The sequence below is a fragment of the Sus scrofa genome, chromosome 13, assembly GCF_000003025.6.
Source record: "Sus scrofa isolate TJ Tabasco breed Duroc chromosome 13, Sscrofa11.1, whole genome shotgun sequence".
NCBI classification, from domain to species: domain Eukaryota; kingdom Metazoa; phylum Chordata; class Mammalia; order Artiodactyla; family Suidae; genus Sus; species Sus scrofa.
In genome coordinates, this window is record NC_010455.5 from 32,667,039 (window position 1) to 32,683,130 (window position 16,092).

General features: G+C 56.1%; 2 protein-coding genes and 1 long non-coding RNA gene across 9 annotated transcripts in view; 2 read left to right on the forward strand and 1 right to left on the reverse strand.

Moving 5' to 3' along the window:
- The window catches only part of SEMA3F (semaphorin 3F), a 29,856-nt gene extending 25,663 nt beyond the window's left edge, over window positions 1-4,193 (forward strand). For 2 of the 3 annotated variants that reach the window (XM_001925143.7, XM_013981730.2), the window contains 7 exons: window positions 79-301; window positions 934-1,022; window positions 1,159-1,200; window positions 1,383-1,540; window positions 1,723-1,790; window positions 2,055-2,188; window positions 2,843-4,193. In XM_001925143.7, the coding sequence (XP_001925178.2) occupies window positions 79-301; window positions 934-1,022; window positions 1,159-1,200; window positions 1,383-1,540; window positions 1,723-1,790; window positions 2,055-2,188; window positions 2,843-3,253 (1,125 nt within the window). In that variant the 3' untranslated portion in view covers window positions 3,254-4,193. Of the gene's footprint in view, window positions 1-78; window positions 302-933; window positions 1,023-1,158; window positions 1,201-1,382; window positions 1,541-1,705; window positions 1,791-2,054; window positions 2,189-2,842 lie in introns of all 3 variants that reach the window. The other variant, XM_013981731.2, reaches the window with a different exon arrangement.
- On the forward strand, window positions 4,339-11,356 carry GNAT1 (G protein subunit alpha transducin 1). 5 transcript variants are annotated; one of them, XM_021068805.1, is made up of 9 exons: window positions 4,339-6,615; window positions 7,916-7,958; window positions 8,051-8,192; window positions 8,290-8,447; window positions 8,541-8,669; window positions 8,927-9,056; window positions 9,309-9,462; window positions 9,565-9,756; window positions 10,121-11,356. In XM_021068805.1, the coding sequence occupies exons 1-8, from the start codon at window positions 6,510-6,512 to the stop codon at window positions 9,753-9,755; spliced, it is 1,053 nt and encodes a 350-aa protein (XP_020924464.1). In that variant the 5' UTR covers window positions 4,339-6,509; the 3' UTR covers window position 9,756; window positions 10,121-11,356. The 5 variants fall into 5 exon arrangements, with proteins under 5 accessions (XP_020924464.1, XP_020924462.1, XP_013837188.1 ...); XM_021068803.1 differs by having other exon boundaries at window positions 8,927-9,462; XM_013981734.2 differs by having other exon boundaries at window positions 9,565-11,356.
- LOC110256232 lies at window positions 7,547-10,641 on the reverse strand. The gene is made up of 2 exons (XR_002337533.1): window positions 10,500-10,641; window positions 7,547-9,518 (listed from the first exon to the last, which is right to left on the reverse strand). It is a non-coding gene; the product is annotated as an uncharacterized LOC110256232 (long non-coding RNA).

Sequence of the window (16,092 nt, forward strand, 5' to 3'; positions counted from 1 at the left end):
AGAGACGTCTTTTGAAGCTAATGGGCCCAGAGGGCCCCCCCGGGTGGTCTGGGCCTGACGCTCATACCCTGCCTGTAGTGCCCTGGCGGAACCTTCACGCCATCCATGAAGTCCACCAAGGACTATCCTGATGAGGTGATCAACTTCATGCGCAGCCACCCACTCATGTACCAGGCCGTGTACCCTCTGCAGCGGCGGCCCCTAGTGGTCCGCACAGGCGCGCCCTACCGTCTCACCACTGTCGCCGTGGACCAGGTGGATGCAGCCGACGGGCGCTATGAGGTGCTTTTCCTGGGCACAGGTACCCACTGCTGCTCCCGGCCCCTCCCACTCTGGGCCCTCTGGGTGGAGGGTGCTGATCCATGGGGCTGGGTCCTACCCTGCTAGGGGGTTGCTATAGAGTTGTCTGGCCTCTGCCACCTTCTCCTTTGGAGCCTTCTCTCTGTTACCACAATACCTAAGAACAGGGGTAGGCAAACTCCATTTTCATCCCCATCTCTGGTGGCTGGAGCACAGGGACCCTGGGTGACTGGGGACCCATATTGAGACAGGAAAAGGGAGGACAGTTGGCATTCACCTCCAGTATACCCAGGTCCAAATATGGACACACATGCTATTGTGTGCACAGCACCTACCTACCGCTGTTCCAGGAGCCCTCAACCCAAGGGAATACCTCCAACATCCTATTCTCAGCTTCCCCAAATGTGGATCTGGAGTCGGAGGGACAGATTCTAGCTGTCACCACCCCCGCTTATCCAGACCCAGTCCCCTCAGACCTCTTCCCCTCATCTGAGAGCAACTCTTCAACCTTGGCACAGAGCTCCTGCTCCACTGCTCTTGGGGAGTTTGGGCCCTGGTGGGGGAAGGGGCTGAGGCTGGTGCCCCTTCCCCAGCGTCCTCAGCCTCACTGAGGCCCTGCCCGGCCCGTTCCAGACCGCGGGACAGTGCAGAAGGTCATTGTGCTGCCTAAGGATGACCAGGAGATGGAAGAGCTCATGCTAGAGGAGGTGGAGGTCTTCAAGGTGGGTGTGACACCACCCAGTCCTGTCCTCCCCCTGCCTGCCAGCCTCCCTCAGTACCAGCCTCTGACCCCAGACCTCCAGGTCAGGACAGGGAAGGTGTGCCCAGGGTCATAAGCTGATCCCTGTCTTCTTCTAGGACCCAGCACCTGTTAAGACCATGACCATCTCTTCCAAGAGGGTGAGTTTTGGCAAGGTGGGCTGGGGGTAGGGTTGGAGCCTGCTTCCCCTTGGGGCAGGCCCTTGGCACAGAGATGGGTCCCCTGAGGCACAGAACAGGAAGGAGAGGAGCCTGGCCCAACTGGCTCCTGAGGAGGGCTAGCTGTGGGGAGGGAACTGACAAGCCCCTACTCCTGCCCACAGCAACAACTGTACGTGGCCTCAGCCGTGGGCGTCACACACCTGAGCCTGCACCGCTGCCAGGCATATGGGGCTGCCTGTGCCGACTGCTGCCTTGCCCGGGACCCCTACTGTGCTTGGGATGGCCAGGCCTGTTCCCGCTACACAGCATCTTCTAAGAGGTACGGACCCTCAGACCTTTGGAATTTCGGCCACCAGACCCAGGGCCCTGTCCTAGGGGGGTTGGAAGTGGATATGATGTTACCCTGGGGGACTCTGTGGGTGAGATATCCTACCCTGGAATTTGGGACCTAGGGGGGCGAGCTTTCTTGGGAATACTCCTTCAGGAGCTATCTTCATCCAGGCGGAGCCGCAGGCAGGATGTCCGGCACGGGAACCCCATCAGGCAGTGCCGTGGGTTCAATTCCAATGGTGAGTGTGCTGTGTCTCACCACTGGGTGTGGAGCCACGCAGCCCACAGAACTGCTCACAGGGCGCACACTGGAAGGATTCTCACATGGTCTATGGGGGTGAGAGGGCTCAGGGTTTTGGAGAAAGGATGTCCCTGGCCACCCCCTCAAGGAGGGGATGCCCAGTGGCCCAGCCCTGTACATGGTGGGCTGGCCCTGTATATGCCCCTCGCCAGCCTGCACTGGAGGCAGTGCTGCTTTCATGGAGCACCTTCCCATTCTACAGCCAACAAGAACGCTGTTGAATCTGTGCAGTACGGCGTGGCAGGGAGCGCAGCCTTCCTTGAGTGCCAGCCCCGCTCACCCCAGGCCACTGTTAAGTGGCTGTTCCAGCGAGATCCCAGCGACCGGCGCCGTGAGGTGATTTCCTGTGCCCCACAGTCCTCACCGTGGATGCGGGAGTCCCTTGTCCAATCGAAATTCCACGTGGGTGAATGTAGTGTAGGACCCAGTCTGGGCCAGCCCTCCTTCTAAGAAGGCCATGCCAAGCTCCCTTCCCTAGGTGGAAATCATTTGAGTAAATCCAGTTGTAGGGAAACTCAGCAGGGTTTCCATATTATATGGAGACTGTAGGCCTGCCTTTTTATCTGAGAATGCTGTGTGTATACTCTCTCAGCGGTACTCCTCATTGTATGGAAATGTCACATGGATGAGCTCCAGCATATGGAAATATGAGCTCCCGCATATTATGGAAATGCCTTCAAGGCATTCCCTTCTTACATGGAAATTCTATCAGGGTGCCCCAACATCTATTTATTCTCATTAGGTAGAAATTGTGTGTACGTTCTAGAATTCTCTCATTGCACAGAATCCCCTGATGCTCATTCCTCCTGACATGGAAGTATGTGTTATTCAGATGTAATGTGGAAACTTCATGTGGGTTTTTCTTGGCATATGGAAATTCTACCTGAGTGCCCCTACCATGGGGTGGCTGCAAAGGTGGTCTGATACGGGAGCTGGCTGGGGCAGCAGGGTGGTGCCACCACTCCTGAGCCGTACCCTCTGCCCCTGCAGATTCGCGCTGAGGACCGCTTCCTGCGCACAGAGCAGGGCCTGCTGCTTCGCACCCTGCAGCTTGGTGATCGCGGCCTCTACTCCTGTACAGCCACTGAGAACAACTTCAAGCACGTCATCACACGGGTGCAGCTGCATGTACTGGGCCGGGACGCCGTCCATGCTGCCCTCTTCCCGCCGCCAGCTGTGAGCGTCCCACCACCCCCAGGCGCCGGCCTCCCCACGCCCCCTTACCAGGAGCTGGCCCAGCTGCTAGCCCAGCCGGAAGTGGGCCTCATCCACCAGTACTGCCAGGGCTACTGGCGCCATGTGCCCCCCAGCCCCAGGGAGGCCCCAGGGGCACCCAGGCCTCCTGAACCCCAGGACCAGAAAAAGCCCCGAAACCGCCGCCACCACCCGCCGGACACATGAGGCCTGCTGTCTAAGCCCTGCAATGGGCTAGCCTAGCCCTCATCCCTTTTAATATAAAAGATATATATATATATATATATATATATAAAAATCTCTATATTCTATATACACCCTGCCCCTGCAAAGACAGTATTTATTGGTGGGTTGTAAATAGCCTGCCTCAGCGGCAGCATCATTCAAAACTTCAACCCACACTGGTCAGAGACGGCAGAAAACAGAGCCCACCTAACGAGGCCCAGCCAGTTGGCCGGACCAGGCCAGGACCACACAGTCCCCGCAGGCTCAGCTGGGAGTCTACCTGCTTGGACAGCCACCACCAGGATCTAGAGGACACAGGGAGGGAGCAAGCTCTGCCTGGATGGGGCATGGACTACACCTTTGCCAGTGTGCGCTGTCAACCTGTGCCATTGGCATATGCGTGGATGCGAGGACTGCTTTGGAGACTGGGGGTGGGGGTGGGGGCTAGATGCACTCAGAGAAGGGAAGAAGGGGCCCGCACAGGATGCTGGCCCCTGCCTGGTTAGGGGCACTCAGTCAAGGCCAGTCCTTTCCTGGGTATTTATTCTCTATTTATTGGGGACAGGAGAAGAAGAGCCCCACCTGGGTGGGGCAGCTCCTCCAGCCCTTCCTTCCCTCCCTGCCTGGCCACTCTACCTCCTCTTTGCTTTTTCTGTGCCACTGTGATGCGGAGGCTGGGAGAATAGCAGAGGGGCCAGGCTCAGGCAGCGCTGAGGGGAGAGGGGGCCATGGTGGAGGCCTGGGGCCTGCAGGGGCTCCCTGGGGCTCTCTTCTGCCCACCACTTCAGATGATGGGTGTAAATAGCTCTGGGGGGGCAGTTTGGTAGGTGGGTGAGGTCTCCTGGCAGCCCTCTGCTGCCCAGGCCTGCCACACCTGCCCTTGGGTTCCATCTTGCTAATAAACACTGGCTCTGGGACTGGACTTTGGCTTTCTCCTTGGCAGAGGAGGGAGGATGGGGGTTCAGCCTGCACCTAGATTCTGTCCCTCCCACACACACCTCCAGGTAGTTTGGCCACCAGTTCCCTCATTCAATTGTTTGATCACTTGTTCACACTGTTTTCTCACTTGCCTTTGTGTCTTGCCAGGCTCTAAGGACTCAGAATTGGTAAGACAAAAACCACAGCCCTGACAGTTCAACTGCCCCTGTCCTGAGAATCCCATCCTTCCTGCCTCTTTCCAGCCAGCTCTCAGCAGAGGGCCCAGCACAAGCAAATGTCCAGAGGTGGGGAAGACCAGAATAGGTGGGAAGCTGCTAGAGAGGACCAAGTAGGCCTGGGGGCCCCGTGCCAAGTTTAATGAGCAAGCCCTGGCAGCGGAATCCAAGAGCTCGGGAGGCTCACGGATCCAGCAGGGCTTAGGGCCATACGTGGCAGGCAAGGGGAGCCAGGTGGGGCTGGGGAGGCCGTGTAATGATCCCATTAAGTAAACCCAATATGTAGAAAACAGGTTTAACAAATCTGGGCTTCTGCACCACCCCACCCCCACTTGACAGTGTGTAAGGGGCTGCAGAGACCCCCCCAGGAACCACTTAAAATGTGGGGGTGGGGGTGGTAGAGGATGAATGGTACCCAAAGGCTGGAAGTGGCACAAATGATGTGTTGTTCCTGGATCAATTCTCCCTCACACAACAGGGTAGATGTTGAAGCCACCAGCTCACAGAGCCAGTATCTGCTTGCCGCATGTTTAGGGACAGTCTTCAGTGCTCAGTATCAGGCTCTGGCACTGTGTCATGGTCTCTTGCATCTGCAAGGGTTGAGTACTAAGCTGGGCCAGGTTTCCAAGGAGTCCAGCCAGGAGGAAGCCATGAGAGCCCAGGGTCTGAGTCTTCTGATGGGAGGTGGCAAATCTCCAGAGGCTGGAGCGTGATACTGCATGCTCAGTTGAACCATTTCCACCCAGTAGCACTGTCCCATCTGAACACCCACACAGATCTCAGACCTCTAAGCTGAGGCACACATGCCCTGAAGATACCCCTAGGCAGGCCCACTAGTACCCAGTAGGGACAGAAGAGGAGCAGAATGGATGAGTCCCACTCCTCAATGCTCTGGGAGCGCCAGACCTGCTCTGGGACAGCCATTCCCTGGAAGAGTCTGGCCACCTCTGCAGGTCAAGTACACGTGTACACATAAGCACAGGCACATGCAAGTGTGCACACACATAGGCAGCCACATGCAGAAATATACATGCACACACTAGCACACATCTACATGTACTTACACATTCATGCACACACATGTCAACTCACACAAGCAGCACAAAGTACACATACACATGTGCACATGAAGAGAAATGCACAAAAGCTCATCTGGCTCAGGCACACACGGTACACAAACAGGTGAGCAGAGACACACAGAGGTACGAACACACAGGTGCATGTGTACACAGTTGTATACACAAAGGTGTCATGTCATCGCTTTGCTTGGTTCCAGTAAAGGATAGACACACACAACCAGTACATGCGGCAGACATGCAAGCCCACTCAAGTCCATTGGAATCAAGGAGGCCTGGAGAGGCCTTGCCCAGGTCAGATTCAGCCCTGGGTATAGGGCAAACACAAGGTCCACCTTGCCCTCTTGACTCCCTGCTAAGGAAGGGACCCTGGTCTGGAGTTACGCAGCCTTTCTCAACCATCTCCTGCTGTGTGACCTTCTCAGCCTCCACTTCCTCATAAGTAAAAGGGGGCTGATGATGTATGCAGCCATCAGCACAATCTAGGTAAGAAGCAGTGCTGAGCCCAGTGCTGGGCAAAAGGCAGGTGCCCCATGCATGCCTCTCCTACTCCCTCTGGCAGCCCCATCCCCCATGGCCCCCATCCCCAGGACTTGAGGCCCTATCCTCCCCTTTCTGAGCCTGGATCCTCTGGAACATGTCTCCCTGCTCTGGAGCAGGGGCTGAACTATCTCCAGGGTCTCTCCCAGAGGGTTTGGGGAATGATGTAGAGGGGGTGCAGAGTCAGCAGTTGAGGGATTGGGGCCATGCCAGCCTGATTAGGATGGCTGGGGGCTGAGCTGGATTCACCTGTCCTTGTCTCTGATTGGCTCTTTGGTACCAACAACCCACAAATCCTACTAAACAGCCCCACCAGGGCCTGCACTTGTCTCTGGACAGTTGATTGCCACTTCTGGGGCCAGAAGGGTGTCTGTGGAGGCCAGACCCTGGCTTGGGCCTGGCTCTGGGGATCCCTTCCATCCAGAAGAACCAGCTGACTACTCTGTTCCTTCACCTCCTGCCGGGGCCATGGGGGCTGGGGCCAGTGCTGAAGAGAAGCACTCAAGGGAACTGGAAAAGAAGCTGAAAGAAGATGCTGAGAAGGATGCTCGAACTGTGAAACTGCTGCTTTTGGGTAAGGGTTTGGGCCGAGCTGAGGCCACTGCCGCTAGAAGCCTGGGAGCAGGCAGGTGGCCCTTCTATGAAGCAGGAGTGACTAAGGAAACAGAATGCACCTACAACCTGATAGGGAACAGAGTGGGAGCCCTGGCCAGGCAAGACCAGGCCTGACAAGTGATACCTTGGCTCCCTAAAGCTGGGTTCCTACAGAACTCCTCTCCAGAGGGCCCAGCCTCAGGCAACTCCCTCTCCCTCCACACTTTTGTAGATATGTGTGTACGAGACCCACTTTTGTCCTTGTTGGGCTCCCTTAAACTCCAGCCTTTGGCTTGATGGGTCTGCTGGGCAGGGCTTAGAAACCATGGGCCTCCTTGGGAACCTGTAATAGAGCTGCTCCCTTGGGAAAGAGAGGGTAACAGTCACCTGAGAGTTGGCAGCCTCTAGGACCACCCAGACCCACAGACAATGGCTCTCTGTATTCAAAGCTTTATTGTTGGCAGACCTGCAGAACAGCTAAATGGGGTTAAAGGGGGTACTAAGGCCCAGCAGGGAATAGATAAGGCCATGTCCATGTCCACGGTCCCATGGGTAATGAGGGGAGATGGGATAATCCAGTACCTCGAGGCCAATTCCTCCCCACAGGGTAAGAGGGAGCTGATTTGAGAGTGCAGTATGGTCTCTACCGGCTCTCCAGGGTCAAGTCAGACAGCTGGATGTGGGCAGAGGGACCAAGCCAAAGTACCCCAGGGAAGACAGGCTAAGCCAGAAATCCCATTAACTGTGCCCAACGCCTATAGGAGAGCAGGCTCAGAGGGGCTGTCAGCTCTGTCCTTTAACCCAGCCAAAGGCCCTAATTCCCTCTGAGCCTCTTGGAGACACTCCCTTCCACCCCAGGTGAAAAGCGGGGTTGACCCGGCTCAAATAATCCCATGCATGCACTACCAAAATTTCCCACCAGGTGGCGTTCCAGGTTTCTTTATTTTGGCTTCACAATTATAAAGACTGCGTTTACCGTTTACCGGGTCTCAGAGGATCCCCAGCACAGTTGAGGTCGATTTCCCCACCTCAGCCCTCTTCTGTCACTACTGACATTTGCGTTTTGCTGTCAGGGCATCAGGACCTTACTCTGGGAGGTGAGGGGAAAATAGGTGGGACCAGGATTTGGGACAGTGTCCTGGGCTCCCCAGCCATTTTCTGGGCATCGGTTTTTGGTTTTTGGTTTTTGGTTTTGTTTTGTTTGTTTGTTTGTTTTTATGGGCGAGAATTAGAGGGGGCGGTGTGGTCAGCGCGGCTCTGAGGCAGGGTTTCCATTCCAGGTGCTGGTGAGTCCGGGAAGAGCACCATTGTCAAGCAGATGAAGTGAGTGCCCCTGCCCTATCCCAAGGCCCCTGCGGGTGGGCACACGCAGGAGGTCTGTCCTTCCCAACTTACCCGGCTCTCCACGGCCGCAGGATTATCCACCAGGACGGGTACTCGCTGGAAGAGTGCCTCGAGTTCATTGCCATCATCTATGGCAACACACTACAGTCCATCCTGGCCATCGTTCGTGCCATGACCACGCTCAACATCCAGTATGGAGATTCTGCGCGCCAGGTGTGCCAAGAGGGTGGTTGAAAAGGGCCTCTGAGGACTCGAGGCGCGAGGCTGGGCCCAAGTCCATGTCTCCACCAACCACTCCCCCTGCCCTCAGGACGACGCCCGGAAACTGATGCACATGGCAGACACAATCGAGGAGGGCACTATGCCCAAGGAGATGTCAGATATCATCCAGCGGCTGTGGAAGGACTCGGGTATCCAGGCCTGTTTCGAGCGCGCTTCAGAGTACCAGCTCAACGACTCAGCCGGCTAGTGAGAGCGCAGGCGGGGTGAGGGGAGGGGGGCGTGGGCGGGGCCCTGCCTTGCCCCTTCTCCCCATCCTATCCGCACCCCGGTCTCCCGCAGCTACCTTTCGGACCTGGAGCGCCTGGTAACCCCTGGCTACGTGCCCACTGAACAGGACGTGCTACGCTCACGTGTCAAGACCACGGGTATCATTGAGACGCAGTTTTCCTTCAAGGACCTCAACTTCCGGTACGGCCCGCACCCTCGCTCTAGCTCTGGGGGTCTGCCCCCAGGTTCACCGCCGGAGGCCCGTCCGGTCCCAGAGGCCACATCCCTACTAGAGACCCTGCCTCTTCTCCGACACATTCCCGCCCCCGCAGAAAGGCCTGGCCCCTGCCGATGCCAGTCCCAACTGAGCCTCCCAGCCAGCATTAGAAAGTGAGGGGATGAGTGTGGGCGCATCCAGAGGGCTCGATGCTCGGGTTCAGGTCCTTACGGCCCCGCAGGATGTTTGATGTGGGCGGGCAGCGCTCCGAGCGCAAGAAGTGGATCCACTGCTTCGAAGGTGTGACGTGCATCATTTTCATCGCGGCGCTAAGCGCCTACGACATGGTGCTGGTGGAGGACGACGAAGTGGTGAGTGCCCAGCAGGGCCTGAGCGTTAGAACCGGGAGGAGGAGTGTAGAGACGGCGCTGCGGGCGCGGAGAACGTCTGAGAGGGGACATTCGCCCCACTCAGAGGGGGCGAAAGGGGAGGCGGTCTTGGAGCTGTCTGTCGGGAAGAGGGAACCCCGGAGCCCAGGGATCAAGGCTCGGCCCGCGGGCCGCAACCAGGCGGGGCCAGCGGCCGCTGTCTCCCCGGTGCCCGACAGCCTCTGCCCTCTTCAGAACCGCATGCACGAGAGCTTGCACCTATTCAACAGCATCTGCAACCACCGCTACTTTGCCACCACGTCCATCGTGCTCTTCCTCAACAAGAAGGACGTTTTCTCGGAGAAGATAAAAAAGGCTCACCTCAGCATCTGCTTTCCGGACTACAATGGTGAGACCCTCGATCCGCCGCCAGGCGGCGCCCGGAACCCATGATCTCGGCCTGCGCTAGGAAGGATTCGGGACACGGAATGAGAGCCCCCTTCCCCACCAGGGCCTAACACTTATGAGGACGCGGGCAACTACATCAAGGTGCAGTTCCTCGAGCTCAACATGCGACGCGACGTGAAGGAGATCTATTCCCACATGACGTGCGCCACCGACACACAGAACGTCAAATTTGTCTTCGACGCTGTCACTGACATCATCATCAAGGAGAACCTCAAAGACTGCGGCCTCTTCTGAGGTGGCTTCTCACTGGCCAGGATGATTCCCTGCCGTGCCCCTTAGTCCCCTTAGTCTCAATACCCCAAGCCCTATTCCCAGCTCCCCACCCTAGCTCTCTAGATCCACTCCAATTCCTGGCATCTGGCCCCCAACTTGCAGACCTTCCCGCTTCCAGGCCCCACCCTGGCTCCTCAGGCTTCACACCCCCGCCCCCACCACAGGCCCCTCTTCTGACTCTCAAGCCCCAGCCACTCAATCTCTTTTGACCCTGCCCAAGCCCCCAGGTGTCACCCCTTCCAAGCCCACCTCCACTTGTCTCTCAGCCCAAACCCAATTATTTTGGTTCTTAGGAATGTTGATTCTGTTCCTTTTTCTCTTCACAGGTGTCTGAGCTCATGCACCCTTGAGATCCTGTAGCCCTAGCTGCCTTGTAGCCCTGATCCACAGGACCCTATCAGAACCCAGGATTACTGGGCCCCAGGCTGTGGCCCCACCAGCCACAGATCTAAAGCCCTGAGCCCTGCTGGCCTGAGGCCCTAACCCTCCCTCATGGCTCCCAGGATTCCCATGTCTCTCAAAGCACAATGCCCCCAACCCAGCACTGCCCTTCACGGCCTGGCTACTCTGGCCTCCAGGACCCACCACAGCCAGCCCCAGCTAGGAGCAAGCAGGACCTGGGGCAGCTAGAGCTCATGGTGACTCAGCAGTACCCCAGTGACCAATCTCCTGCTGTGCTTCTGCCGCAGGAGGCCCGTGACTCACCTGGTGGGTCTAGGTTCAGCAAACAGCCCTCCCTCCTAGAGCCTCATGAAGGGCAGGGGGGCAGGCAGAGAGCCCTCCTCCAAGCAGGTCTGCTGCTTACCATCAGCCCATTCTAGCCTTTCCACCTCCATGTGACCAGTCTGACACCCATCTACCCAGTGACCAGTGACTGGCCCGCCCAGCAGCTTCAGGGATCCAAAGTCCAAGCCAGTGCTGGCCTGTGCCGCCCATACATAGATGATTAGTGAGTAGGGGCAAGTCTGGGACCTCCTGGGTGCCAGGAAAAGACTCAAGCTGGACCCTTCCCCACATACCCTATTCCCTTCCCCCATAGGCTCTGCTGCCTCCGTCCTTGGACACTGGATTCATGTCCTACCTCACCCACCCACCCACAGTACTCCAGGCCAGCCAGTCTGTTGAGGGAGGGTACTGTTGACACCAGCTATGGCCAATGGTCAAACTGTCCAGAGGGGTGGCTGGGAGCAGAGTCCGGCTCTCATCGATCAGCTCCGGCAAAGGATTTGGGACAGGGAGGAGGTCCAGGTTGTGCTCAGAGGGGTCTGCCTCAGGTGGGGTCACGAGCAAACCCACGTGACCCTCTTGTCCCTGCCACCCGCTTCTTATCCTTCCCTGGTAGGAAAAACTGAAGGCCATGTCCAAACCATCGGGAACAAAGGCCCATGTCCCCCCACCCCTGATCCCTACTTCCTCATCAAATGCCACATCCTTGCTGATGCCTGAGGGCCGGGGCCTGTGCTGCAGTCGAAGGCAAGGAATTTCCTTCTAGCAAGGCCAGGGCATAATTTGCACTCCCATCAGCTAGATGCACAGACTCAGCAATAAACCTTTGCATCAGGCCCCAGTTGTCTTTTCTTGGGGGGAAGGGGAGAGAACGTTAATTATCACAAGTCATGGGCATTTATTAAGTCCCTGGTGCTGGTCTGGACATGAATAGGATGATGGTCCCTTCTGGGGAGATGACCTGACACAGCAGGGGGCACTCTTGGGGGCATGGGCTCCATCCATGCCTCTAGAAAGAAGCCATGGGAAATATTCACAGGGACAGTCTTGGATCAAGAGAGGGTTGTGAGGAGGAAGCTCATTCTGGCAGGGACAGTCAGATGTATAAGGCCCAGGAATGTGGGCTGGTGGGCCACAGGAGTTCAGTGCAGCAGGAGCAGAGAAAAAGATGGAGTGGGGAGGCAATGGGCTGGTGCCAGAGCCTGAGGGCCCGTGCTTCCTCCGGAAGATGATGGGTCCAGGAAACCCTTGAAGCTAGGACATAATTGCAGGGCTGGGATTAGGGTGAGGCAAATGAGGCACTGGCGTGAGGTGCAAAATGTAAGTTAGTGCCAAAAATTCAGTAATCAAGATAAATATTAATGCAATACTTTCAAAAATCAAAATTACTGCCAAAAAAAAAAAAACCCATGATAAACAGAACATCAAATCTTTAAATAAAGACAAGATCCTAGTGCACCCTACAGAGCCATATTGGCCACTGAAGCAATAGGGAAAATGTCCACATTCCTATGTATGTATTTTATGTGTTTTGTTTGTTTGTTGTCTTTTTGTCTTTTTAGGGCCACACCTGTGTCATATGAAGGTTCCTAGGCTAGGGATCTAACCGGAGCTGTAGCCACCTGCCTACGCCACAGCCACAGCAATACCAGATCCTGGCCTCGTCTTTGACCTACACCACAGCTCACGGCAATGCCGGATCCTTAACCCACTGATCTGATTGAGGCCAGGGATCGAAACTGCAACCTCATGGTTCCTAGTCAGATTTATTTCCGCTGCGCCACAACGGGAACTCCTATTTTATGTGTTTTAAAAGTTTAATTTTTCTTCACAGAACATTAAAGTAGTTGAAAAAACATCAAACAAATTGAAAGTTTGTATATTCAAACTCACAGTGGGAATTCCCTGCTACGATGCAATGGGTTCGGAGGCATCTCAGGGGCACTGAGTTACAGTCTTTTTTGTTTTTTTTGTTTTTGTCTTTTTGCCTTTTCTAGGGCCACACCCGAGGCATATGGAGGTTCCTGGGCTAGGCGTCTAATCGGAGCTGTAGCTGCCGGCCTACACCACAGCCACAGCCACGCCAAATCTGAGCGGCATCTGCGACCTACACCACAGCTCACAGCAATGCCGGATCCTTAACCTACTGAGCAAGGCCAGGGATCAAACCCACAACCTCATGGTTCCAGTCGGATTCGTTAACCACTGAGCCATGACGGGAACTCTCCTGAGTTGCAGTTTTGATCCCTGGCCCCGCACAGCCACAGTGGGTTAAGGATCTGGCACTCCTTCAGCTGTGGTATAGGTCACAACTGTGACTCAGATCTGATCCCTGGCCCGGGAACTCCATATGTAGTGGGGCAACCAAAAAAAAAAAAAAAATTAAATTAAAAATGTTAAAAAACTCACGTTACTTGAAGCTTAAATATTTTATTTATATCTAAAACAATTTGTACTTTTATTTTCTTGGCTTTAGTGGACATAAAATCATCAATGATATTTTCCAAATCTGTTTTTGGGACATACAATCTTTAAAATTTTTCATCAAATCACATATATAGGGACACACATCTCTCCTGGGGGCCAGGCATAGGGGAAGACAAAGTGAGGCTGGGGGGATTCATGAGGAAGAGACATGTCATTGCCCCATGGGGATCAGTGACAAGGGTCTGGATCTGCAAGGAATGGGACTCAGTGACAAGGGTCTGAATTTCTGCAGTGACCAAGTGCATGGGATGCCTCCACCAAGCTGGGGCTGCAGAGCATTGCTGAGGGAACTGAGTTTTCTGGAACTGTGGCCACCTGGGGGAGAGGCCCAGGAGGCAGATACCTGGGGTAGGGCAGAAGGCAGCATGTGGGCAGTATCCCTTGTGTCGAGGTGGAAGTGGCCCTGTGAGCCTGAGCAGGGCTAGAAGGGGAGAGTAAAGGTGCCCAGCCTTAGCACAGGGTGGAGGGAGAGACACTGGATGGGTTAGGGAGCCCAGGAGACATGTGAGCAGCCACACTGGTGCTGCTCAGAGGCCTAAGAGGAGGAAGATGTGGCTGGGACCTCCACTGGGTGGTCTTGGTCCAGATGAGCTGGGGCTGCTCAACCCTGCCGAGGATCCTCTGCCTGAATAATTTACTGGAGTGAGGTGGTGAGTGGGATTTTATGGTCGTGAGGGGCAAGGCAAAAAACAGGCTTTGAGGAGCTGGAGGTGGCAGGTAACGGAGGAAGCTGTTGGCAGAGGTGGGCTGATGGGGTCTTCCATACAGCCACCTTGTCTTGGAAGGAAGGTAATGAGCTCCCCAGCCTTCCTAGGCAAGGAATAGAGAGGAGGCCAAACACCATGCAGGAGCTGGAACCTATGCTCCAGGAAGTCTGACTCCAGGGATTTACGACCAGTATTCTTGGCTCCCATGGACTGGGTTCACTGCCTGGCCTCAAGCTGCCCTGTCCATGGCCAGTTTCCCAGCCTGAAGCCTCCTCGGCACCACTCACCACACTGGTGTAATTATACCCTAAAGAGCAGGATCAATGGTTGCCCGATGCCTGATTCACAGTCCAGGGCAGAAGATCAGAGAGAGCTGGCCCAGAGTTGGCACAGTGGCCACACCCTCATCCTGTAGGCAGGGGGCATTTACTGTGGGTACCTCCAGCCACCGCCATCCCTGCCTGACTTCAAACTCAAGGTGCCCCTGAGGGCCTTCACAGCCTTCAACTCTGGCTCTGACAGGACAAACCTGGCCCGGCCACTGACCAGAGATTAGACTGGCCTGGCGGATGGTTAATGCCACTGACGTCAGGGCCTGGTTGGGTGGCCGCTGGGGCCTTGAGCCCTCCCCACAGGCAATAGCATGGCCCACGTGACCTGGACTCATTAAGCCGCTTCAGTGACCAGAGAAGCTGGGGGCCAGATCTCAGCGCAAAGAGGAGGGCCCTCCAGGTCTGTGGGAGCAGGCTTCAGCCAGGAGGTCAGCAGTTCTGGGGACCTGGGCCAGGGGAGACCTAGAAGGCAGGGTTTGCCTATGGGTCCCCTCTCTATTTCCATACCCCTAAAGTCCTGCTTGTGCTGCCCAAAGAGGAGGCTCCCAGACACCAGACTGGGCAGAGTGTAGTCAGGAGCTGTGGGTGTGGATCCTCAACTCTGGGCTGTGGAGGGGAGAACAACTCTCTCCTATGAGGTCTGGAAAGCCCCCAACATGACTTCAGGCCAAGGGTCCTGCCCCTACACACAGCCCTCCACCTATCAATGCTGATCCCACACTCACTCAAGCCTCCCTGTGGCCAACTGGTTTCTTCCACCCACAGTGCCCTCTCTTCCCCACCCTGGCATGTGCCTTTCCTCCCCTTGGCAGAGCCAATGCCACAGATTGCTTCTCCATCAGGTTTTTCCTGAGCTGCTTTTAGAGCTAACCTGGCAAGAGCTTTCCTGTCTAGAGGAAAAGACAGGCGCACCCAGAGACACTGAGGCTGTGGCCATGCAGTGGGGTGATGAAAGCAGCTGCAGTAAGTACAGGGAGAGCTGGTTCTTCCTGGGGGCTCAGGCAGGATTCTCAGAGGTGACCTTTCATTTGGGCTTTGAGGAACAAGTGAGAGTTCGCCAAGGAGGTGGGACAGGAACGTGTGCGGCCAACCAGGCAGTGGGGGATGAAGAGGCCAACTGGGAAGAGGAGCAGGTTGGGAGGATGTCAGGGAAGCCAGCTGGGTGCGAGACAGGTGCTTGCAGTGTGTCCAGGGAGCTGGTGGATAAAGATGCTAGGCTCTGGGGAGGACTGGGTTGGAGGTGAAGATGGAGCTCCACTGTAAAAGAGGGTCTGGGAGTTCCCATTGTGGCGCAGGAGAAACAAATCCAACTAGTAACCATGAGGTTGCAGGTTCAGTCCCTGGCCTCGATCAGTGGGTTAAGCTGTGGTGCAGGTCGTAGATGTGGCTCAGATCTGGCATTGCTGTGGCTGTGGCGTAGGCCTGCAGCTGTAGCTCTGATTAGACCCCTAGCCTGGGGAACCTCCATATGCTGCAAGCGTGGCCCTAAAAAGCAAAACAAAAGAGAGAGAGAGAGAGAGGGTCTGGGGTTTCTGTGTAGATGGTGTGCCAGGGGAGGTGCTGGCATGGTGAGAGGAGCCTACCTAGCTGGAGGTTGAGAAGATGTGACTAAAGAGGGAGGAACAGAGCAAAGGGCTGCCGGGACCCTGGAAGGAGGGTCTGGGAGATCCTGGGACCCTAAGTTCTGCCTTGTGTGTTTAGCAGTTTCTGGAGATGAGGGAGCAGAGGCAGGGGGCCCGGCTGAAGGCTGAGATAAAACTTCCTCCACCTTCCACTCCACGTGGCTGCCCCCAGTGCTGCAGCTATGTGGATGGATATTCCCTCTGGCCTCTGGCAGAAGGCGCCTGGTACCTCTCAGAGCCCCGTAACGGCTGCCAGATGTCCAGCCACCTCGGGCTGGGTTGGGAGATTCGGCAGGTGGCGGGAAAGGCCTCCGAGCTGTGTTTGCCCTGGCTGGGGCCCAGGCCTAGCATCAACAAACAGGCAGCCCCTCCCCCAGCCTGGCCACAACTGGCCCGCCCAGGGACCCCACATCACGCTGCCTTG

What these genes read in the sequence shown, in the direction of transcription:
- GNAT1 (XM_021068802.1), top strand. Translation starts at nt 6,510, where the DNA reads ATGGGGGCTGGGGCCAGTGCTGAAGAGAAGCACTCAAGGGAACTGGAA. An exon ending in CTCAACGACTCAGCCGGCTA is followed by an intron (nt 8,448 to 8,540) that starts GTGAGAGCGCAG and finishes GGTCTCCCGCAG; the next exon opens with CTACCTTTCGGACCTGGAGC. An exon ending in TTCAAGGACCTCAACTTCCG is followed by an intron (nt 8,670 to 8,926) that starts GTACGGCCCGCA and finishes ACGGCCCCGCAG; the next exon opens with GATGTTTGATGTGGGCGGGC.